Here is a 26,501-nt window from a genome sequence, read left to right as displayed (position 1 = left end):
GTGAATCCTAATACGGTAACCCTAACCCTAACCCTAACCCTAACCTCATCGCTGTCATATATCTTGTTAAGTCACAAGTGTCATTGCAACTACCCAAAAACAGTAACTCAAATTTATGCTGCTGGTTGGTGAGACGTCCCACTGGCATCACATCGGGCCCATCTCCCTTTTCCACATCCCAGTTGTGCTTGAATTTCTAAATTTCCTGCATTTGTTATTGTACTATTCTTTCAAAATATTGTTGAATGTTGGTGTTTGTTTCTAATTTAAAACTGCTACAACTTGTAATTGCAGCTTGCAAGTCACGACTTGATATTGTGATTGTACTTGATGGTTCCAACAGCATATATCCTTGGACAAGTGTTAACAACTTCCTTATAAAATTACTGGAAAAAATTGAAATTGGACCTCAGCAAACCCAGGTCAGCCAAGTACTTTTTTTACTTCAATATTCTTGTCGGCTTAACTACTTATTCAACAGGTCTGAAAGACAATTTGTACAAAAATCATAATAGCCTCTGCTGCAAGTAATCCCAAAAAGGATTTATTTACTGAAGCAAGAAACCTGGTTTGACGGTATTGGGATAGTCTCTGAATACACACACTGTTGCTCTTGGTGCAGGTGGAGAGGTCTCCTGAGCAAGTGAGCATTGCACAGACGGCATGCGATGTTAGTGACCCTGGGTATTGGGGTGGATGACAGCAAATAATGGACATTGTAGAAAGTGGTGAGTGTGGTACGGCATGACCCTTTTTAGAAGGTGGAGACAGGAGCAGGGATAGAGTGAGTGTAAGGTATTCGTGATTCATCTGGTTTACCCTTCAGCCTTGAATCCCAACCCATTTTGCAGTAGTCCCCTAACCCTCTTGTACCCTCCTCATTGGCCTATGTACCAACACCCAGGACGATGCTGGCCCCAGACTTCTGACCAACTTCGATAAACAGCCCCTCGACATAAGTGACCAGTCCCTGACCCCTTGACTTCCTTAATATGTAATTGGCAAGAACACTTCCCTAGCACCGTTCAGGTAGGGGCTAACCAAATAGAACAGATTCCTGTGTATTTATGCCAGTGTCCCACAAACTGGACTCAATTCTCCCAAAGCAGCCTTTGAGTCAGATATTTATCCCTCTAATCTGATATGCCCAATGCCAATTTGAACTTGGGTCAGATAATGCAGAGATTATGGCCATACCATCAAGCCATAGTTGACATTCTGAATTCCCACTGGATACAAATTCAATTATTATAACCCATCCATCATATTACATACTATGAAACAGAGCCGCTCACTACAGCAGAAATTCTAACCAATAGTGCACCAATTGAAGGTTTATTCTTTCTCTTTCTAATGCCCATACCACAGTCCCTACAAGTACAAATGTAAATTTAAACACCAAACTCATAAAGCAACATGAACAGAAGATGAATGAAGAGAAAATTGCCAAATAACAAGATACCACAGTCTATTTGTTTACTATCTGGCTTGAAATTTGCAAAAGCACGATATTACTTACGCTGTAACATAACAAAGCTTCTGAAGACTGCGATGGGTGTGCTATTTGCATGCATCAGTTAAATAGTACTTAGTTCTCATTATAACGGAAGGCCCTCATTTCTTCAACATGTCTCTCTCATCAGTTGGAGTAATGTCCTATTTTTAGTTCTCTGCAGGGCATGCTGCGTTCTTTGCAGCATTGATGGGCCACTTTCTCTCAATTCGCTGTTATTTGATAAATGAGGAAAAGTCTTGATGAAGCCACATCGACTAACTTGCCTGTTGCACAAAACAACAAAATAGCCTGAAACTGCAGAATGCAAGTGATTTATGATCAAAGTTAATATAGGAGAGCAGTATATGCCATTAGGTAATCGAATAATAGCCCTTTGGAAGAAATAGAACATAGAACATAGAACATTACAGCACAGTACAGGCCCTTCAGCCCTCAATGTTGTGCCGACCTGCCATACAAATCTGAAACCCATCTAACCTACACTATTCCATGTACTTCCATATGCTTGTCCAATGACGACTTAAATGTACTTAAAGTTGGTGAATCTACCACCGTTGCAGGCAAAGCATTCCATACCCTAACTACTCTCTGAGTAAAGAAACTACCTCTGACATCTGTCCTATATCTTTCACCCCTCAATTTAAAGCTATGCCCCCGCGCCCCCACCGTGCTCACTGTCACCATCCTCGGAAAAAGGCTCTCCCTATCCACCCTATCTAGCCCTCTGATTTATCTTATATGTCTGAATTAAGTCACCTCTCAACCTTCTTCTCTCTAACAAAAACAGCCTCAAGTCCCTCAGCCTGTCCTCGTAAGACCTTCCCTCCATACCAGGCAACATCCTAGTAAATCTCCTCTGCACCTTTTCCAAAGCTTCCACATCCTTCTTATAATGCGGTCACCAGAACTGTACACAATACTCCAAGTGCGGCTGCACCAGAGTTTTGTACAGCAGTCAACTTCTGGAAATGATTTCAAGGCTATTGTTCATATTATTGTTTCAGCCATATTGTTTTAAATAATTTCATTTATTGGCCCAGTGTAAACTAATAACTGAACGTGCACTTCCTCTTTTCAACCGAAGTTCTTGGCCGACAGATAATTCATTGAGCAATTTACATCGTAAAGCAACATTACAGACACCAATACCATACAAGGCATTTGTAGCAATCCTCCTCAAACAGACAAACAACATTCCTCCAGTCCTAGTCAGACCGCACATAGCCTTTTGGTAGAGAAATAAGCTTGCTGCACTCCTCCAAGACCATGTTTTTCTGTATTTATTAACTGAATTTAGCACAGCCTGTAACCGCTGTCTTGTCGAAAACATTACTGTTTGAATATGAGCGTGGAACCCAGGAAAAATGAACTTTTACTGATAGCAGTTTGCTGATCTAAAGAGTGCCAAAAATGTAATTGCTATAGTAACTGAAATTGATTTGATTTCACAAGTGCTCTTTGACCGACTTTAAGTGTCAGAAGTAGCCTACTTTTAGCCCTGTGTTTGCTTCCATTTTGTCCACTTTTGGTATAAGAAACTACAGGAAGGAATGAGGCGATTCGGACTGTCCATGCCCAGCCGATGTAGATCACTCTTACTCCTTTATAAGTTATATTATGTCCTATGAATGATTTTTCTCAGTGTCAGTTGCTGAATGTTCTCCTTCATGTTATTTGTTTTTATTCTGTTTGAGAATGGGCCGTTCTATTCACGATATTTTCTATCTTTCCACTTCTGCTAGTTTCACTTCACACAGGGATTCCTTGATCTTTCCACCCACTTTATGAGATGAGTGTTTGTGTTAGTATTTTGCCATGGTGCCGTAGCCAAGACTGGTAACTGATGGAAGAAATGTTCACTTGGAGAAAAGAACCAGTTCCTCCTAATTGCATTTCTGAAAAGTCATTCTTGAGATGTGGACACGGCTGATATTTATTGACGATCCTCATTGTCTGAGAAGGTCGTGTTGTAACTCAGTTGTTCTCTGGGCCAGAGTCACATATAGACCAGAGGAAGATGGCAGATATTCTTCACAGGAGAAGATTTGTTGTACACTCTATGTATATTAGGTTGAGGCAAGATAGAACATTTCTGTTATTTCCTTTCACTGTGAAATATGCTGTGAGTATTCACTCCCTCAGTTCCAATATGAAGGATGGCCATTTCAGAGATATCATGACCACCGCATATCAGCAAAAGGTCAGCCACTCGATATTATCAGGAGAAAGTGAGTTAAAAAATGAATAAAGGAGAGCATAGTGATCACCATTGCCCATTCAATGAGCATGTTCCCAATGAGAATTAGGTTTGTCTCTTTGCAGAGCAAAGCTAGGAAATTAGATGACAGGCCATTGCTTTACTGGCACCAACTGCAGCTTGAACTCACAGGGACAGGTCATCATGTAATGAAGCTGATTGTGGGGAAGAGGTAGGAATCCACTGGCCTCAGTGCTATCCCTGGTTTATTTCCTTTGGTGAGAGTGGTTTCCTTCTGATATTACAGAGAATTATCTGTCACTACTGGAATGCAGAGAAGGTTTTTGAAACAAAGTGGCAATAATTTTCTGTTTAATTTTCTGCTGTCAATCTCTAGTTTCAACTAATGTAACCCGCCATGCCTGCTGATCTTTGTGCCCATTGTTGATAAAGCTTAGCGCGATGGAAGGTGCATTGTATGAGTTGTTCCAGCTCATTTGAATCCAATTGCATTTTACCTCTTGTATACTTGAGGTGAACATAATGCATGCAAAGACCTTGTGAGGATGATATCAGGTTGTGTCAACCTAGTACTAATTTCATTGTCCAAGTGTTTTTTCTTCCCTACGTGATTAACAGCATAATTGCACTGGAAACGTATTCTGATCCCATATCATGATGCAAGTAAGAAACAAGCGTTACTGTAAATATTATTTCCAATGTTAGGGAGATAAATTTTTACATGAAGCCCTGTCTGTTTTACCATGGTGCCACCTTTAGCATAAACACTATGTGCTGTATTAGAGCAGAGACAAGAGCATTGCAGCTGTGATATGCAAGTTACTGCCTCGGTGCTTGCTATAAATGCAGCTTTTGCACATCTGGTCTTGATCAGCTGCTGTTCCTTACACAGGAAGCTCAACAAGACAGCTTGTTCCAAGAGGCAACTACTGCAACTACCTTGTGGATTAGCTTGTGCTGACAGTAGTATGGCAGCCTTCCATCGCCTTCCACCAATTTTATTTTATTTATCACTACATCCTCCTGAAATTCAGTCACTTTCTGCATGTCTCAATAAAGCAAACACTTGGCTGGAATAAAATATTATTAAAGATATTCGAGTATATGTTTTTCAAGGCCAAAAGCCAAAAACCACATGCAAAAATTTCCGTGTGTATTCAAGTTGCGGAGTCACACTGAGCTCTTAAAGGAGTCATGACCCTTCATTAAGAATATTTCATTTTAATTTAAAACATAATTGATGTTATGTTTTCTAAATGTAGAAGTGTAATTTGGTAACTCAACTGTAACATTTTGACTTTTCATTTGCAATAAAATCTGGGGCCAATATTTTATGTCTCCCTGCCAATGGTTTGGAGGCATGCTATTCACTCCACGTACCCATCCATCCTCAAACTGTCTGAAATTTACAGATAGGGTGCTGTGCAGTTGAGAACTAGGCTGCTTGGCCTTGCCTGAATGAAGGCCATTAAATGGCCACTTAATAATTATTTAGGGGCAGCTCATGTCTTGTAGCAATTCCAAGTGCGGTGGCAAGAGCTCAAGATACGGCAAGTTCAACAGGTCACTGTGCTTGGATTGTGGGTGGGAAAGGTGAGATCATCTCACCTATGGGCCCACTTGTCTAATTTGAAATGTTCCCAAAATTTTTGCACAGCCCCAGCTACACTGTTCTCCCTTGGCTTTTCCACCCTTCATCCAACCACCCATACGCAGTCTCCTCTCCATTGAGTCTTGACAATTGTTTCTGACATGACTATAGCACTTATCTGATCCTGAGATCCTGGCACTTATAATCAGGGGCTATCTATAGTCCCAGCCGTCACTGCAGAGCTATCAGCCAATTTGATTGTCTAGTAGCTCTCTTCGGTGGAATTTCCTCCACTACAGATAGTTCTCCTATAACGTGGTAGTTCCATTCTTGCTACAGAAAATTGCATTATAGCAAAATTGCTAGACCTGTACAGCAGAAAGATTGCATTATCCAAACAGCGTCCAATATTCATCAATTAGTCTACAACCCATTCGCCTTAACAAAACATGTGTTATAGCAGAAATACCTGTACAAGAAACATTCCATAAAATGACTCATACATGGAACCAAATGTATGTCTCTTACAAGGGCCGTGGTGGCAGAGGGGTGGAACTGAATTGAGTATTACCAGTTCAACACCTTCAGCTTCTCAAATGAAGGGAGCGAGATCTGAGGTCAGTAACTGCAACAAGACCAGGTAGATCAGCCTAGTGAATGATTGTAATAATGCCAACCCTGGGCTCTGGGCCAAGATGATTTGCCATATGCATAAATAGTGGTTGTGTAACTTACCAATCTATGAGGAGTATAGTAGTCAGCCTTAGAACAGTACAACTCGACTTATTGGTTACGATGTTTAATGTTACAGTAGGACAGCAAAATGCTTCACAAATTATTTTGCTGATGTAAGAAACTGATCCACTGTTTTGTGATTTCTCTGAATATCTAAGAATTGAAAGATGTTTGTGATTTCATTGCAGTAATGTTATTTCTCATGCAAATAATTTAGGTTGGAATTATGCAATATGGCCATAAAGTCACACATGAAGTCAGTCTCAACCAGTACAACACAACAGAAGATCTTGTGGAAGCTGCTAAAAAGATAAAGCAGTGGGGTGGAAATGAGACAAAGACGGCACTTGGAATTGAGTATGCCAGGTTAGTGCTCTGCATACAAATCACTAGCTTATCATTGCTCTCTAATGCATATGATTTTACATGAAGAGAACAGATGGTGATATCAAAGCATGGCTATTTTTTTCCAGGAGGTGCTATAAGAAAACATTTTTACTATAAGGTTTTTGTTGTGTCAGTTTTGTTCACCATGTGTAGTCAAAAGATCTGTGTGATAAAAAGATTAACTTATATGAGAGCTGCCTAGATATTGACTTCTGTGAGTATTAACACATTATCAAATTTAATAAATCTGTCCACTTTTTTATATTTTCTATTAAACTGGTAAGGAGTAGATGAGAGCATTAAAAAGATTCTGGCAGTATTGAAATTTGATACATGTCGTCAAAATGCTTTAAAAGCACTTTGCCCAAAACCATGAAATGACACAATTATATCAACATATTGTGATCATTCTCCTTCAAAATACCTCCAGCATGGTTTCATATTATTTTGTGAATTCATCTTAGAAAGTGTGGCTATTTCATTGGCTTGCAACTATTGACATCATATTTCAACACTTACTTTTGAAAAACTTCAGAAGTTGATAAAGTACAAGTATCCATTTTTCATTGCAGAAACCAGGGGATACAGAGGAAAATCCAGTTCCATAGATTAGAGAATACTCCCTTGTTAGCAAACACCAGACCATAAGAAATAGAAGCAGGAGCTCATTCAGACTTTTACTGATGGATATTTACTGTGTAGAAAGTGACCGTTCAGTCCATTATACCAGAGGCAGCCAACAAAGATTTGAATAGAATAATCCCATTTTCTATCTGTTGGCCATTAGAAGCTATGGGAACACAAGTGAATATCTCAATACTGCTTAAATGTTACGAAAGTTTCTGACTTAACCAATCTTCCAGGCAGTGAGTTTCAGACTCAACACCTGAGTCAAAATAGTCTCTGCTAAACTCTTGCCTTAGCCATCTACCTCTTACCTCAAATTTATGCCCCCGGTATTGACCCGTCTACTAACAGAAAAAATACCTTCCTATCCACTCTATCCTATCTCTGCCTCTTATAATCTTATACACCTCTATCAGGTATCATCTCAATCTTGATTAGTCCAAGAAACTCAATTCCGGCATATCCTATTATTTATCACCACTCAGATCATCCAAACCAGGCAGATCCTGGTGAATCTCCTCTATTGTGCAATGATATCTTTTCTATAATGTGATGACTATAACTGCACTCCAGTTTTGTCCTAACCAGTGTTTTGCACAGTTCCAGCATATCCTCCTCACTCTTGTGTTCTATGCCTCAACCAAGAAAGGCAAATAGTGGCGTCACTGCCTGCCCTGGTTCTGTGGTTCTGTGACACGTTGGACCCATTGATATCACAGTGCTATTCAATAAGGTCATGACAGTTTTTGTAACCTTAACTCTTTTTCCAGAGTTTCCTCTAATAACCCTTGATGCCCTTTTCAATCAAAATCTATTAAACTCAGCCTTGAATGTATTCAATGACCCTGTCTCCACTGGGGAAGAGAATTCCAAAAACTAACAGCCTACTAAGAGAAGAAATCCCTCCTCATTTCCATTTTAAATGGGAGACCCAGCATTTTTAAATTGTGTCTCTAGTTCTAGAGTCCCCAGTGGGAGTGCTTCTCGGGGTGTGTAACGATATTGTTTGCAAGCTGTAAACTAAAATGACATGATAATCAAGCCATTGCTTAAGTGTATCAGGTAAAACAGGAATGAAGAATTCCACTAAGCCAAAATCAAAGACTTTTCTCTCTGAATGTATTCCAGCTTCTGTAATATAGTCCCCTTCAGCGACAGTAGCCAAGCATTGTGCTGCTTAATCTGAACAATCAGTGTCTTTGGCTGTTTTCAGGTTATATGCAGCCAAAGTGCACCTTCCCATTAAGTAGCGTAGACTGTCTTTAAATAGCATAAGGAGCTCTGGAAATTGAAGCCCTCAATGAGGCGAACTGCCAGTCAACAACAAGACTAACACAGCAGCAGGCAACATATTTTATTACAGTGAGGGCTTGTGACCAATTTAACAGCTCTCTTTAACCCATGTGATTAGGCACTGTCGGAGTCTGTGAAAATTGTGAAAGTTTTACTAAGCATACAGTTAAGGCCTTTAACAGTTGAATGCTAATTCTAGAGACAGTTAACAACTAGAAACAGATCCTCCACTCTTCCTAACAAGGATGTGCAGCTACTGAATTAATACAGCAAACAGACCTTTTATGGACTGATCTCCACAGGCCTGTTGTGCTGCTGCTGTCAATGATCAAGAGGTCTCATAAGCAACTTGTCTTATCTGTGCTATTATCCAATGTTGCATTTTGTTTTAATTCGGTTTTGATACAATGCTACTTCCACACCTTTCCTTGTCTGTGGTTTGCATCCTTTGATCATAACTTCAAAGTACAGAATAGTTGAATGAAGCCAATTTCAGAGTTGCCAAAAATATATCATTTCATTATGTATGAGAAAATATGTATTTTCAAGAAGAAAGATTACAACTTTTTAAGAGTTTGAGAATCTTTCATTAGAGGAATTCTCACCCTTATGCATGATTTTTGAATGCTAGATCTCAATCAATTTGTAAGGAATTAATTTCCTGAATTTCAGCACTAAGGTAGTTTAAATTAAACGATATCCTCTTTTTAACTTTTTGACATGGAGACACAGAATTTAGAAATCAAATGTAATGTTCTTGTCTCAAGTTTACAAAGTGCCTAAACCTACAATTAAAAATATTGATCATATGCAAACCAAATTTACTGGATTACGGCATTACAGAATGAAATGTAGAATTCCAATTCAGCAGTCATTAGAGCTTAAATCAGACACACAGACGCATTAATTTAGATAATGAGGCAGTATGTAACTGCATGAGGCTCTGGAAAATATCCAAGCTTGTCAGCAGCAAGAAACTTTCAAACTACATAAGTGCCAGACAAATGTCCATCTCCAGCAAACAAGATCATAATAATTTTTCCTGTGAAATTATATGGCGTTGCCATCATCAAACCCCCAACACTTCCTAAAATATACCATTAACTAGAAACTGAACAGAATCAGCCATCTGTACACCAAAGCTAAAAGAGGAGGGAAGAAACTGGTTAATTTTTTCTATTTACTCATGGGATATGGGCAACTCTGTCTGGCCAGCGTTTATACTCTGTCCCCTTTATTCCCCATTAGCAGCTATCCATTTCCACAGATTGAACTTTACCCACTCCTTTGTCTATCCAACTGTGTTTGTCTCTCTCCTTGGGCTCTATTTCCACCTGTCATTGACTGTCCTCCCCTTCTTCCCAACTCATCGTCTGCATGAAAACCAACCTTTTGCTAACTACCATCAGTTGTAAAGACGAGTCGCTGCACCTGCAACGTGAGCTCTGATTACTCTCTGCAGATGCTGCCAGATCTGCTGAGTTTTCCAACAACTTCTGATTCTCTTTCTAGTTTCTAGCCTCCTCAGTTCTTCAAGTTTTTGTTTTATTTATTGTCTGTGCCTTATTGCCCTTGAGAAGGTGGTAATGGGCTGACTTCTTGAACTGCCGTAGTCTATGTGCTGTAGGCAGACCCACAATGCCCCTAGGGAGGGAATTCCAGGATTTTGACCCTGCAGCAGTGAAGGAATGGTGATATGTTTCCAAGTCAGGGTGGTGCGTAGCTTGGAGATGAAACTGGAGGCAGTAATGTTACCCTGTATCTGCCCTTGTCCATCTAGATGGAAGTGATCATGAATTTGGAAGGTGCAGTCTAAGGAACGTTGGTGAATTTTTGCAGTGCATCTTGTAGATTGCATATACTGTTGTTGCTGAACTTCCATGGTGTAGAGAGTGGATACTTGGATTTGTGCCAATCAAGTGAGGTTTGCTTTGCCCTGGATAATGTCAAGCTCCTTGAGAAGGCAGGCAAGTGTGGAGTATTCCATCACACCCCTGACTTTTGCTTGCAAATAGTGGACAGGCTCTGGGGAGTCAGGACGCGAGTTACTCCCTGCAGTATTGCTAGCTTCTGACCTGCTCTTGAACCCCTATATTTATATGGTGAGTCCTGTTGAGTTTCTGGTACATCATAAGCTCCCAGGATTTACAAAGCACTTCGGTGGTGGTGACACCATTGAATGTCCAAGGGATTGGTTATACTGTCTCTTACTGGAGATGGCCATTGCCTGGAATTTGTGTGCTGTGAATTTCACTGGCCACTTGTCAGCCCAAGCCTGGATATTGTGCTAATCTTGTTGCATTTGAACATGCACTGCTTCAGTATCTGAGGAGTCGTGAATGGTGCTGGGCATTGTGAAATCTTTGGTGAACACTCTGACTTCTGAGCTTATGATGAAGGGAAGGTCATTGATGAAGCAGCTGTAGATGGTTGAAATTAGGACATATCCCTGAGGAACTCTTGCAGAGATGTCCTGCAGCTGAGCTGACTGATGTCCAACAGCCACAACCATCTTCCTATGCGTCAGGTATGACTCCAACCACAGAGAGTTTTCCCCTTGATTCCCATTGTTTCCAGTTTCTTTTTGGTCCTTGATTGGTCCTTGATGCCGCACTCAGATGAACGCAGCCTTGATACCAAAGGCTGTTGTCTCATCTCACCGTTGGAATTCAACTCTTTTTTTGAATGTTTGAATCAAGGCTGCAATGAAATCATAAGCTGAGTGGCCCTGGTGGAACCCAAACTGGGCGTCATTGAGCTGGCTATTGCTGAGCAGGTGCTGCTTGATAGCACAGTTGATGAGCCTGCCATCACTTTACTGATGATTGAGAGTAGACTGATAGAGCTGTAACTAGCTAGGTTGGATTTTTTCCCAATTTTCCAACATTGTCAATGTTTTAACCATACTAGAAGAGCTTGCCTTGGGGAGCAGGAGTTCTGGAGCACAAGTCTTCAGTGCTTTTGCCAGAATGTTGTCAGAGCTCAAAGCCTTTGCAGTATCTAATACTCCCAACTGTTTCTTGACATCACATGGATTGAATTGAATTGGCTGAAGATTGATATCTGTGATGCTGGAGGCCACTGGAGGAGGTTGAGATGGATCACCCATTTGGCATTCTGGCTGAAGATTGCTGTGCAATCTTCGGCCTCATCTTTTGCACTGATGTGCTGAGCTCTTCCATCATCACAGATGGGGATATTTGTGGAGCATCCTCCTGCAATGACTGGCACAAATTTTCAGAGGGGTCCATGTAAGTCACATTTGTAGAAAAGTAGAGTCAATTTTTAAGTGCTTGTTCTAAATTAAGACTTTAATTTACTTTTTAAAGTTTATGCTTGGAAAGAAAGTGTCGATATCTATTATTTAATGTTTTAAGGTGAGTAAAAAACATCAATTTTTGATAGAAAAGATACAGTGCTGAATTAGTCTATTAGAGAGTGTGTATTTAAATTGTTTTTAAAGAGGCAATGATGTGGTTGCACATCATATATTCCAGGAGAGTATGAGGGCCTTCATTGATGGTTCCTTGCTATTTGAATCATTCCCTTAAATATTGGGTCGAGTCAAGCTACAATTCAAATTATAAACATAAAACCCATTAAAAGAAGCTGATTTTGCTGAATCTGAGAAAATACATTGAAGGAGTGCCCTTTTGAGGTAACCATTGCAGCATTGCTTCAAGTCTCCCTCTTTCCTGAGATTTTTTTCTACAACGAGCCACACTTCAGCCACTGAAAAGTCATATATGACTCGCAAAATACTGGCGTATTTTGCTATTTTTCACACATGCCTATCCCTCATCTTGCTGACATGAATCCATCGAAATTGTTCTCACAAAAAGCCATCATTATTACTCCTCTCCTCAGCAACCACTATGCTCTCTGATTAATGTCCTTCATCCGGTCTCCCTTTCCTCTCAAAAGACCGGGAGTGTTTTATCATCACAGTACCTTTCAGACTCACAACATCTACTACCTATAAGGGCAAGAACAGCAGATGTGTGGAAATACTACCACCTGCAGTTCCCCTCCGAGTCACGCATTACCCTGGCTTTGAATAAATCACAGTTCTTTTGTTTTCATTCATTCAAAATCATGAAATCCCACTTAACAGCATTATATGTGCATCTCAATCACGTGGACTGCCCATCTTCTTGAACCACTGCAATAAATGTTGGCCTAGGCAGTGCCTACATACCATAATTTGTCTGTAAGTTGGACACCTAATTCTGTCACTACGTACTTACGCAAGTCTAAAGTCATAACTTCCCCTCTAAACACATCCTTCTGGATTTCGGTGCCGATTTAGGGCCCAGTCGGCTGTACAGCTGGCTTACAATGCAGAGTGCCACCAATAGCATGGATTCAATTCCTGTAGCAGTTGAAGTTATCACGGAGGTCCCAAATTCTCAGTCTCACCTTTTGCCAGAGCATGGTGACTCTCAAGTTAAACCACCATCAGTCCTCTCTCTCTCTTCCATGAGAGACAGCACTATGGTCCTCTGTGACCATGGCAACATTTATACAACATCCTCAGCTGAAGATGGGCTAAATTTTGATGGACAATAAATAGGTTTGATAGATATTACTTACTAGATAGGTATAATACATCTAACATACATGACTGTCTCTTGTAAGACAATTGGCTCTTGTGAGACAGTCAGACCCAACTTCAGAGACAGTTCACAACGCAGCGACTGGAACATTTTCACTCAGCACCCGCAAGGACAGAAATTTGCACTTGAGCACTGGTTAGTTTGACCCAGGAAGGGTCCTTTGCAACCTAATTGGCTGGGTTCACTAGCTCTTTAGGTCTTAAATGTCATATAACAGTCCAAATGCACCATTCTTGGATTCTGTGATTTTATCGCCTTTACCAATTTTTCTCACTGACTACATTCTTCCAGTCATTTCCATCTGTACTCTTGCAGTTGCCCATTCAAACTGTTTCATTTTATTGCTCTATCCACATACTCAGGGTGCTTTTCCTCCTGTTGTAAAGTGCACCAAGAAGTGAGTATTGTATAGGTATCAGTTAATGTTGCAGTCTGTAATGGCTTATTAAAAGGGAAAACAAATGCTGATGTTATACCAAGTTGTCTTCCAATTTATGAAATATTTTTAAAGTTTGATTATTTTTCACCAATGACATTTGAACACAAATAAATATTGGGAGTCTTAGCGTGCAAAATTTACTCTTAGGTGACGGAAATTGCTTTTTAAAGAAAAAAAAGTTTGGAATAGTCTGGTCTAGTGCCACTCCCTAATGCCTTATCAAAAATGAAGTGAAAAATCATTGATGTATCAATTTCCCTTTCAGCTTGAGAAATAATTTTGCCAAGAACAGGCGTGAAAAGCATGGACATTTCTAAGGGGATGAAGTATAGTTAAGACATTTAAGTTCACAAGGACAACCTATTAGAACATAGAACAGTACATCACAGTACAGGCCCTTCAGCCTACGATATTGTGCCAACAGATTATCCTGCTCTAAAATCAAAGTACTCTGCAAACCTTACATTTTACTATCATCCATGTGCCTATCCAAGAATCACTGAAATGTCCCTAATTTATCTGAGTCCACCACCATCGCTGGTAGTGCATTCCACACACACACCACTCTCTGTGCAAAGACAACACTATTGTTGTACTTTTTCTGAATAAATTGGCAGTTTGTAAAAGGCTATCATACATTCAGCCTATTTTTGGATAGGAATGGAATCCTTCTCATACTGGAACTTAGAAAAGTCAAGTAGTCAGCCTGAATTCAACAATTGTAAATTTGTCAATAAGAATGGTACTGAGTTAGAATGAAGGCATTCCATTTCCCTGTCATATTATTTGTTTTTTTTTCTATTTTTTTCACGCAAATAGGGAAAAGTGCTTTGTTGCATACTCTCAAAGAATGTGACACATAACACTCAGAATAGTTCTTGTCCACTACCTCGTTAATAGTTTGCAGCCTGGTAAATTGTGATGTGTGCTCCATATAACAGCATTTAAAAGTACAGTTGATGTTAGAATCACTAAAATGAAACCATACATTCAGCATTGTTGGCCTATTCTATTTTCAAAATATTAAAAAATAAATTACTTGAGGCTTTTGAATACAGGATCCTTATCTTATCGCTTTAATTTATGGAAAATGAAACAATAAGAAGTCTACATAAATGTTTCCATAAGATTGAATGAATGCCTTTTGACTATAGTGATGCATGTAGCATTGTTTCCACATACATCTCAGAACATAATTTTACTATGTTGCGGAATGTAGCCACTCTGTACTCTCAAGTGTAAAGTTTCAAACATGCTGCTTTTATTCCCTAGCTATTCCTTCAGCAGTTACATTGTTTTTTCCTGGTGTTTTTAAGTCCTGATCTCCAGACTCCACGAATGTACAAAAGGTTTCATGTTCTCAGCATTAAAAGCAGCTGGAATTATGAAACTTATTCCAGAGAACCCATATAGCCGAACTGAAATACCTCTAAGATGGCCTTTCAGAATGTTTTAAGTTGCATTTGGGAAAAAAAATGCAGTTGAAAGCCATTTACAAAACAGCAGATGGGCAATAATTCATTTTTATGCCCACTTTTCAATTCTTGCAAATGTTACAGCATGAATGCTAATTTTGATGCATTGACCAAGAACTGTCACTTCAGCACCTTTGCAGAAAGCACACAGGTTGAGTATTTTTATTAAAAGCATTTGAACACAAAGCGACATTGGGACCCCAAGAGTAGAAATTTGCGCTGATATAGAAATTGCTTTTTAAATGAAACAATAAAAGTATTACGGTCTTGCAAAATGACATATTCTTAGCAATGAAAATATTTTGGAAGAAAGACAGATTTGTTTGCAAGGAAAGAGAAAAAGCCTTTAGATTCAGTTTACAATGGTAAGTTAGTATTAGTACCACTGTTCAAATAATTACTTCACACATGACTGGAATTTACTGTACTTAGTTATTTCAATAACTAACATGATAGAAATGAAAATGATGGTCATCTGTATCCAGTGAGCATTAACAAATTACTGTCATTAGAAGGTGGTCATTTTTCTGGTTTTGTATTGGGCAGTGCAGCCTTCAGTCCATCTGACGCTGTTCTGCTCCTGGATGGCCTTCGATCCGATACTTTGTAGCTTGCAATGTTGGCAATGCTAGAGCCCAGTCTGAGCAAATAGTTTCTTTATTTGTTGACACACACTGACCAATGTGGAGATATAAAACACAGGAAAACAAATTCAACTAATTAGAGACAGGGTAGTTTCACAAACTATTCTGTCAGCCTCATTAGTTAAATGTTTGCCATGAAATCATTTCCAGGGCAGTAATTAGGCTTATAAAACATGTCATACCTGACCTGTAATCTTTAGACACCACTTCAACATTACATGGTGTTTTCTTATCAGCCACAGTGGCCAATATCAACAGTGGTAAAATTGCTGAAGAAACTCAGCAGATATGGTAGCATCTGCGGAGAGAAAGCAGAGTTAATGTTTTGAGTCTGGTGACCAGTTCTAAAGAAGGGTGCTGGACTCAAAACACTAATTATGCTTCCTTTCCACAGACAGTGCCTGGCCTGCTGAGTTTCTCCAGCACTTTCTGTTTCTGTTTCATATTTTCAGCATGCACAGTTCTTTGTTTTTTTTGTTTTATATTGTGTAGTATCAATGCCAGTCTCCAAAATTATTCCTAGGTCAACAACGTACCTGCAGTAAAAGATCCTAGCTGTCAATATCACATCCATACCATGATACCAGCTGCCATTCATCAATTCATAATGATGAAGAGATTGCATTGTTCAATCTTAAATGTTGAAAAAATGTCAAACCATAGCAAATCCAGGAAGTGAGAGCATCACACAGTGTCATTGCTTTGTGCTGATATGAAGTTGAAGGAAGCCCCAAGGAAAGGGAGATGTGAATCAGCATGTTTTATCAGAAAGGGTTAAATTTAACATTCAAACTACAGGTATGTCTTCACTGAGCTCTTTCTTTATAAACAGCTACATAGCTTCAAAACAATAAAGCAGATGACTGCTGAACGACATATTGTACCACGTTATGAAATACTACTAGTCTAATAGGAGTATCGCCTACTGCAGTGTAAAAATTGATTTAAAAATAATGGATATAACTCCTCAATGGTCAGAGGCCTGATATGTGGATAAGAAAGGCAACAATATTGTTGGAATGTTTTGAAGACGGTAATGACTGCAGATGCTGAAAGTTTCAGGCAATAAATGTGATGCTGGAAAAGCACAGCCTGTCACAGCTTTTGAGGAGCAGGAAAGTCAACATTTTGGACCAAAACCCTTCGTTTATGGACTGTTTGAACATTGTAGCACAATATTATGTACAGAGCATTTGGGTTACATTAAAAAAAATTATCTTTCTTTTGTTGCCAACTAAAGCCTCAATCCAGGGTGCAACCAAATGCTATCTCTTAATTCTGATATATGTCAAATTAGAGAAATGGACCCAGCATTTGTGTTGAATCAGATATAATGACGGAGTAAGGCCTATGTGCCAAATGGCTTCCACGTGCTTTGATGTCTAATGTTTCTTGTGTTCTTATTTCTATGTGATAGCCAGGAAACATCAAGAGTAATCAAAACTACAAAGTCAGTGCCTTCAATCTCAGCCTAGGGAGATTTTCTGCACATTCAAGTGTTAGTTATAAAAAACAGTGTCTGTCCAAAACTGAAAGTTCCTCGAAAAGATATTGTTATAGCCAACTGTTTTGGCTGATAAATTGCATGAGACAGCATGGTACGCTGTTCAAAGCCATAATATAGATGCAGAAAACACTATTTTCAAGCTCTGTGCTCACTTCAGCATTTCCATGAGCAGAAGTAAATTCAGTGACTTTGTTGAAGTGCGTCAATCTGAGCAGTGACAGCAGCAGTAATAGAGTGAAGGAGGGTGAACCTGCGGGTGAACAATGACAGCAGGATAAATACCTGAAGAGTGGGGTCAGTCAGAGCAAATTTGGAGCTGAATCTAGGAGCAGATCTCCGGAGGTCACAAGACTCAAAAAGTGACCAAAACTTAGTTGCTCAGAAACCACGTTTGCAGGCTGAGTGAGTAATATCTGGAGAGAGATAAAGTACTTTTTGTAGTTGTAGTCTGCTAGAAATAGAGAGCAAGAGTGACCTTAGTTTGGTGATGAGTAGGTATGGTTATGTAATCAGTTCCTGGATTATTGTCAGTGGCTGATGAGGTTGATTTAATCGATAGGTTTTCGATGGCAGCAGAACTCAGCCCATGGAAGGCCCTTCTGCAATGTTTGGGAAATCAGGGACACTTGCAGTGTCCATGGTGACCACATATGCAGGAAGCGTGTTCAGCTGCACCTGTTGATCTGTCGCATGGAATGCCTGGAACTGTGGATGGACACAGTATGGAAAATCCATAAGGCTGAGAATGTTGTCGATAGCACATTTAGTCAGCTGGTCACACAACTAGTAAGGAGTACCCAGACAGAGAAGGGTTGGGTGCCCACCAGGATGATGATTAATGAAGAAGACCCCTGTGGCCATTTCCCTGTCTAACAGGTACACTATTTTGGATATTGTTGGGGGTGGAGGGGAGGTTGGTCTCTCAGGGGAAAGCTGTAACAGCAAGATCAATGACATCATGACTGGCTCTGTCGGAAGTGTCAAAATGTAGGTAAGCAGAAGAGATAGAGTCACTGTATAGTCAGGGGCACAGATAGGTGTTTCTCTGGCTGCAAACAAGATTCCAGGATGGTATCTTGCCTCCCTGGTGCCAGCTTCAAGGGTGTCTCTCAGTGGGCATCCACAGTTCCAGGCATTCCATGCGACAGATCAACAGGTGCAGCTGAACACGCTTCCTGCATATGTGGTCACCATGGACACTGCAAGTGTCCCTGATTTCCCAAACATTGCAGGAGGGCCTTCCATGGGCTGAGTTCTGCTGCCATCGAAAACCTATCGATTAAGTCAACCTCAAAAACCTCTGACAATAATCCAGGAACTGATTACATAACCATACCCACTCATCGCCAAACTAAGGTCACTAGATGAGCAGCCACAACTTGAGGTTCACATTGGTCCAAATGACATGGTCAGAAGGAGTGCTGAGGATCTACAAAGGGAGTTCAGGGAGACATGTTTGAAGTTGAAAAGCAGGACATTTACAGTTGTAATCTTGGGATTTCTTCTGTGTCATATGCCAGTGAGGTTAGGAATATGAAGAAAGTACAGTCAAATAAGCAGCTGAAGAGCTGGTGTAGCAGAGAGGACTTCAGGTATATGGGTCTTTGGGATGCCTTCCAGAGCAGGTGGGACCTCTACAAGAAGATGGGCTGCACCTAAACTGGAGGAGCACCAATATCCTGAAAAGGAGGTTTGCTAATGTCACTTGGGAGGGTTTAAACTAGAGTGGCTGGGTTGGGAAGGAACAAGAGCAGAATGTCAGAGAGTAAAATGACCAAGGAGGAGTCAAAGACTAAGGTCAGTAAGGCTAGGAGGAAGAATAAACAAGGAGAGGTTACTGAACACAGCAGGACGAGTCTATGGTGTATTTGTTTTAATGTGAGGAATTTGACAGGTAAGACAGCAAGTTGACAATTTCGAGCTTGGAGGAGTATGTAGATATTCCAGGACATGTCGATATAAAAAGGTGTTTGGAAAAGCATTAAGGTAGATGAGTGTCCCGGCCCTAATGGAATCTATCCCAGAATGCTGATGGAAACAGGCGAGTAAAGCAATGGGGCCTTGTAAGAAATCTTTGTATCCTCTTTAGTCACAGGAGAGGACCCAGAGGACAGGACAATAGCTAGCATTGTTTTTTTTTGTTTAAGAAGGACAACAGAGATAATTCTGGGAATTACAGGCCAGTGAGCCTTACATCAGGAGTAGGGAAATTATTGGAGAAGATTCTTCGGGATAGGATTTATTCACATTTTGAAAAATATGGACTTATTAGCAATAGACAGCATGACCTTTTACAAGGGAGGTCATGTCTTACAAACTTGATTGAGCTTTTTAAAGTGACAAAGAAGATTGATGAGGACAGGTTGGTAGACACTGTCTATGTGACTTTAGCAAAGCAGTTGACAAGTTCTCTCATGACAGGATGTTAGAAAAGGTGAAGTCAAATATGAGAGGCTGAATAGTTGGGGGGTTTTCCCTGGAACTTCGGAGGCTGGGGGTAACCTTACAGAGGTTTATAAAATCATGAGAGGCATGGAGGGGATGAATAGCTAAAATGTTTTTTTCCAAGTGTAGGGGAGTCCAAAACTAGAGGGCACAGGTTAAAGGTGAGAGGAGAAGGATATAAATGAGACCCGAGGGATAACGTTTTCACACAGAGGGCAGTGCGTGTATGGAACAGGCTGCCAGAGAAAATAGTGTAGTCAGGTACAATTACAACATTTAAAAGGTTTCTGGATGGGAATAGGAAGGGTTTATAGGGATATGGGTCAAATGCAGGCATGTGGGACTAGTTCAGATTGGGATGTCTGGTCGGAGTCAACACGTTGGACTGAAGGATCCGTTTCCTTGCCTTAAGACTTTGTGGTAACATCAATATAGAACCGGCATATTCATAGAAGACTGAGATCAACAGTGGAAGTGTGTTTTTCTGACTGGACATCTGTGTCCACAGGGATCAGTGGTGGTACTCTTATTGTTTGTAATGTATATAAATGATTTGGGAGCAGAATGTAGCTGGCCTGATTAATATATTTGCAGATGACATAAAAATTAGGGAAGCCACAGGTAGTGGAGAGGATTGCCAGAGGATTCAACAGGATATAGATAGGCTAGAAACTTGGGTGGAGAAATGGCAGATGGAGCTTAATGCACACAGATGTGAAATGATGTATTTTGGAAGATCGAATGCAGGAGAGGAGTATAGGGTAAATGGCAGAACCCTTAATAAATGGCAGAACCCTTAACAGCGTCAACGTACAGAAGGATCAAGCATCCGCATTCACAGTTCCCTAAAAGCAGCAACATAAGTGGATAAGGGGGTCAAGATGGTATACAGCATGCTTGTCTTCATCGGTTGGGGCATAGAATATAAAAATTGGCTAGTCAAATTGTCAGTAAATCTTTAGTTAGGCCACATTTGTAATATTTGCATACATTTCTGGTTACCACACTACCAGAAAGACATGGAAGCTTTGGAGACAGTACAGAAATGGTTTACCAGGATGTTGCTTGGTTTGGAGGGTACTTGCTTTGAGGAGAAATTGGGCAAACCTGAGATAGTAGGAACTGTGAATGCTGGAGACCAAGACAACAAGACCCCTCGGGTCTCATTTATATCCTTCTCCTCTCACCTTTAACCTGTGCCCTCTAGTTTTGGACTCCCCTACACTTGGAAAAAAACATTTTAGCTATTCATCCCCTCCATGCCTCTCATGATTTTATAAACCTCTGTAAGGTTACCCCCAGCCTCCGAAGTTCCAGGGAAAACCCCCCAACTATTCAGCCTCTCATATTTGACTTCAGGCCAGGCAGCATCAGGGGAGCAGGAAGGCTGATGTTTCGAGTCTGGACCCTTCTTCAGAAATGGAAGAAGGTTCCAGACCCGAAACATCAGCCATCTTGCTCCCCCGATGCTACCTGGCCTGCTGTGTCTGTCCAGCTCTGCACCTAGGGCAAACTTGATTTGTTTTCACTTGAAAATTGAACGATCAGGGGCAACCTGATAGGAGTTTATAAAATAATGAGAGGCATGAATAGAATGGATAGTCAGAATCTTTCTTCCAGGGTAGAAATATCAATTTTTAGAGTCATAGGCTTAAAGTAAAAAGGGGTAAGTTTAAAGGAGATGTGAGAGGAGAGTTTTTTTTACACAGACAGTGATAAGTGCCTGGAATGCGCTGCTAGAAGACATAGTGGTGGCAGGTACAATAGCAACATTTTAAGAGGCATCTTGACAGATATATGAATAAACAGGGAATAGAGGGAAATGGAAAGTTTAGAGACAAAAGGTTTTTAGTTTAGAAAAACATCATGTGTCAGCACAGTATTGATGCGCCAAAAGTCCTGTTTCTATTCTTTGTTCTTTAGAGGAGTATACTCCATTGATGCACATTATGACAAGATGGCTGTCTCTCTTGCTGGTTGTTTATCCTGCTGAAATATTGGAAACTTGTGACAAAATACTTGAAAGCGTACGTGAGGAAGTCTGCTTCAAAACTCTGCAAACTCTTTGGGGAGGATGAGATTTCAAATTAAGTGGCTACATTTTGCTTTCATTTGCGCAACAAGGCTCTGAACCTATTCTCTATCGATGCTTTAGAGGACAAGTCCTTCAGCAGCATCACATTTGTGAACTGACGAGCAATATAGACAGGAATCAGGAGTGAAAGGAGATGTCAGTTCCTGGTGAAGGCCAGACTGAAGCAATTAGCAACAAATGTGACAGGAAAACATGAAGCTTCTCAAGTCTTTTTTGTGAAAAGTGTCACTTGAGTGATGGGTATGACTTAGCTGAAAACAGCTTTTACAAAAGGATGGCTCAATTAGCTGTTTGCAAATGCTGCGTTCTTTGAAGAATTTTGCCATGATGTTCAAAACTGGGATCTGACATTGATGGTCTGTCTGAAGAATTCAGCATTGTCAAAGGCATCATATCCTGAATTAAAGCATTGCTAGACTAATAAGGAGATTGGTGATTAAACTCTGCAAAGCACAGGGGGAAACATTCAAGAACATGAATAATATCAGCACCTATATCTTCTTTATGACAAGCAACAATGCTCATCCAAAATGAACTTTTACTGTCAAAATGACTACTTTGAAAAATAAAGCAAGCAGGTTGGAAGCGAACATGCAGCACAGACTGTCCAGACTTGCATCAAGAGGATGCAGAGTTCTAAGTTCTTGGCAAGCAGAAACTTGTTAAATGCAACCAGGAATAGACAAAAACTAGTCATTTTCATGGTTTGTACCTTGAGTTTAACTTATTGTTATTGTTATTGAGTATTGTAATGCATCTATTGGGTATTAGTGCAGCGTTGTTAGCAACTGTTAGTTTAATAAAGTGATTAATGCAACTGACATGCTCCATGTTCGTTTTAGTTAATTATATTAGCAGGTCCTAAACTTGTAGCTAATTTTATGTGTGTACATGCATGGGAACTGACAGGCTGGAGAAGTGCAGTCTGGTGTCTTGTCTTTCGTCAGCCCAGTAATCACCAAATCCAATCACATGACCTACCCAGTAATGAGCAAGTTAAAATGCGCAAAAGACTATCTGCCATTCTTTAAGCCAGATACATTTGGGTTATTGTATAAATGCAACAAAATTAACCTGGTCCAACGTAAAGCAACAACGGGTGCAATCTTCTGTTGATGAATTATTTTCATGTTCCTGGATAATTTCCATGTCTGCAGTACTGACCCTGGCACTACCTTCCCCAAATAGCCATCTGTTTGTCTGCTGTCTAAATAAGACTGCAGGCTCCTAAAGCTGCAGGTCTTAGAACATAATCCACATATGTGGACAGTTGGCAAGATGCTGTGATGCGTTTGTTTTGTTCTTTTATGGGCTGTGGCTGTAGCTGGCTAGGACAGTAATTATTGCCCATCCTAAATTTCTCAGAGGACAGTAAACAGTAACTCACATTGCTGCGTGTCTTGAGTGACATGCGGGCTAGACCAGGTCTTACAACATCCCAAACGTAATATGGGGCAAATATGAGTACCAGATAAACAACACCCCACAGAACACATCAAACATTAGTTGTGATTAAAGCATATTTTGTAGATTACTCATCCATATTTCATGGATGTTAACTGATGATTGCACAATGTTCAGTACCATTCGTGACTCATGAGATGCCGCAGTAATCCACGTCAGACTAGAGGCCTGTGACCAGCTGTGTGCCGCAGGGATCACTGCTGGGTCTATTGTTGTTGGTCATTTATATAAACGATTCGCATGAGAATATAGGAGGTATGGTTTGTAAGTTTGCAGATGACACCAAAATTGGTGGTCTAGCAGTCATTGAAGAAAAGTTATCTAAGAGTACAACAGTATTTTGACCAACTCAGCCAGTGGGTGAAGGAGCAGCAGATGGACCTTGATTTGATAAATGTGTAGTGTTGCATTTTGGAAAGACAAACCAGGGCAAGACGTACGCTGTTAATAGCATGGCACTGAAGCATGTTATTGAGCAGAAGGACCTAGCGTGCAGGTACATAATTCCTTTAACGTGGCATCGCAAGTAGACAGGGTGGTGTAAAAGGCATTTGGCACGCTTGCCTTCATTGGACAGCCATGATGTAGAGGTGCCACTGTTGGACTGGGGTGGACAAGGTCAGAAATCACACAACACCAGGTTATAGTCCAACAGGTTTACTTGAAAACGCAAGCTTTTGGAGCCTCTCTCCACACCTGAAGAAAACAAAAAAAAACTTGGGCTGTAACCTGGCGTTGCGTGATTTCTGACTTCATTGGTCAGAGCATTGAGTGCAGAATTTTGGACATTGTGTTATGGCTGTGCCAGACATTGGTAAGGTCACATTTAGTATACTGCATATAATTCTGATCACCCTGCTATAGGAAGGATGTTATTATGTTATTTCTTCAAACCATTATCCATTATGCTTGATCCTGGTCACATTTTAACTTACCTTCTCCAAATGAGAGATTCCTTCTGAAGAAATCAAAACCAGATGGCCAGGGTAACGAGTATAAGTTGTTTCAAAAAGGAAGCTGTTTCTTAGAAGAATATTAGTCACATTATAGTTTAGCCCCATAATTCCAACTTATTTTATATTTTCTACTACTTGAAAAGTTGATTAAAAACATTGTCATAATTGCGATTTGCCTTCTTGAATAATGTTCACTGATCTAGCAAACAATACCCAAGCCAAATTTTGTGTTCTACTGCTGTTTTTCAAAGACATGGAAAAATGAGAGTGACTTCCGTTAGCATCAAGATAACATTGATGTTCTTGTGCTCATTTCTGAATGCAATCAACGTTCTTTTTATCCAAGAGCAGATATAATAGCATCTGCTGATATTCTACAGTGGAGTATCCTGTCCCACAAATCATCAGTTAGCCCCAATACAAAGTTAAGGCAATGGAGGGTTGGTGACTGAGAGCAACCTCAAACAACCCTTAACAAGGACGACATACTAGTAGAAGTGGTAAATTCTACAGAGCGACAGGTATTGCCATCTAGGAAAATTGCACATCTTCATTCACTCTTTCCACCACAAACACACAATGACAGAGATTGATCCATCTACATGTTGATTTATGGCAATCTTGGGGGGATGATGGCTTACTTGGTATTATTGCTAGGCTGTTAATCCAGAAACTCAGGTATTTTTCTGTTTTCAAATCTGCTGTGGCAGATGGTGAAATTCCTCGGTGATCCTTTGAAACCCCTAACATCCGTCACCCAGAAGCACAAGAACAACAGGTGAGTGGCCACTTACAGTCCCTTTTCAAAGCTGCACATCTAACTTGGGATTACGGCTGCTCCTTCAATGTTGTTGGATCAGAAGTCTGCAAACCCTTCCCTGACAGTGTGTGCGTAGGTCTACACAACATGGAACTACAACTCAAGAAAATGACTCGCCATCACTTTGGCATTACTGATTCCTCTCGAACAAAAGGGCCAGAAGCACCATGTTCTCCATGGAAATAAAAATTATTCAGATTACTTGATAATTGTTGCACCGAAATAACGTGCATAGTATGTGCTATTTATCATCAAGGACAGTAGGAATCAACTGCCTAAAATGGAACAGATTTCACATAAATAAGATCAGTTTGGAGCAGGAAATGCCATTTCCTGAAGGGTATTAGCAACATATTAATCACAATCCAATAGCTTTAAAGGAGCTATTTCAGACCTTAAACTAATATACTTATTGAATTCATTTTTATGACAGGACTAAATTTTTTAAATTAACTCATTACCTTCTTTCGATAGCCTTTACAAGAGCCACTCAACTGCCATGTTCCTTTTTTAAAACATACTCTGTCAGGGAGATACCTACAACCCACCTGGAGAAATAGTACACAAAAACATTTACATTTTATTTAATTACCCATAAGACATGGCATTGCTGACTGGGCCAGAATTTATTATCTGTACCTTGTGAAGGTGATGGTGAGCTGGTTTCTTGAACCATTGCAAGCCTTCGAAGTTCTTTAGTGAAACAAAGAGCTTCCTTGCCTGGATGTCGTCGGTTGTGGTAACTGACGGTGAATCACATAACAGGTCAAGGGTTTCTGTACTATGGATGACCACAAACCTACCTTCAGCGGTCAAAATATGTGTTGAGAATCTTACTGTTCCGTGCACTGTAAGACTGACCTTATCTTCAACTTACAATTAGGGCCTGAGCTGTTTGTTCACTATGCAAGTTTGATGGTGAAATAGAGCACAATAAAGCCAGCCTGTGGAATAATACCAGCCCATTTGATAATACCAGATCATTTCTCATTGTATACCGTATAAACTCATGAATAAGTATTCAGCAATTATTTTTCATTGACTTGCCATCCAATCAGCACTGTGCTCTCGTACAGCTGAAATGTGTTTTATATCTGTATTTTGAAATTTCTTGCAAATTTGACTGAAGTGTGTAAGAAGAAAAACTTTGACAATATGTGTAAAGCACAAATTCTGTACTACCAAAAGACGAGAAATGTATCATCCCAAAGGCAGATTAAGACACATAAATAGTTCTTTATTTCCTCTTAGCTCTGACATGATCATTGCAAGTTATCAGTGGTGAGATTTCTAAGGAAATGACTGAAGTGGTTATAGTTTCCTGTTCGGTACTAATTGGATGCAGCTCAGAGTAAATAATCTGACCATGGGGGAGGAATCATTTCCCATAGTTACTGTGTGATGTGATGCTGAGAAAAAATGTGGTGATCTTTGTAGCTGGCAAGTTCTAAACAGAAGCTCCACACACCAGAGATAGAAATCAAGCCATTTGCGACAATACCAATTTCTTACAAAGAGAGCAAAGAGAATATAGAATCACAGCTTCTTGAAGAGAGTGTGTGAATGTGAGCATCAGTAGAACACACATCATTTCTTGGAAGTGGTGCTAGAGATCCTGTTGAAGGAGGAGTGTCCCATATTTATTGAAGTGAAAGGTATCTCTGCAGCAACCT

At 40.2% G+C, this 26,501-nt stretch overlaps 1 protein-coding gene across 2 annotated transcripts in view; it reads left to right on the top strand.

The window, feature by feature from the left end:
* Nucleotides 1-26,501, top strand: part of itga1 (integrin, alpha 1) — a 188,767-nt gene that overhangs the window by 62,838 nt on the left and 99,428 nt on the right. For both annotated transcript variants that reach the window (XM_048527733.2, XM_048527751.2), the window contains exons 6-7: nt 295-422; nt 6,278-6,426. In XM_048527733.2, coding sequence (XP_048383690.2) covers nt 295-422; nt 6,278-6,426 — 277 coding nt within the window. The remainder of the gene's footprint in view (nt 1-294; nt 423-6,277; nt 6,427-26,501) is intronic.

The sequence above is a fragment of the Stegostoma tigrinum genome, chromosome 1 (assembly GCF_030684315.1).
Source record: "Stegostoma tigrinum isolate sSteTig4 chromosome 1, sSteTig4.hap1, whole genome shotgun sequence".
Classification (NCBI taxonomy): Eukaryota; Metazoa; Chordata; class Chondrichthyes; order Orectolobiformes; family Stegostomatidae; genus Stegostoma; species Stegostoma tigrinum.
Note: the sequence above shows the minus strand (reverse complement) of the source record. Positions and strands in the feature narration are given on the sequence as shown.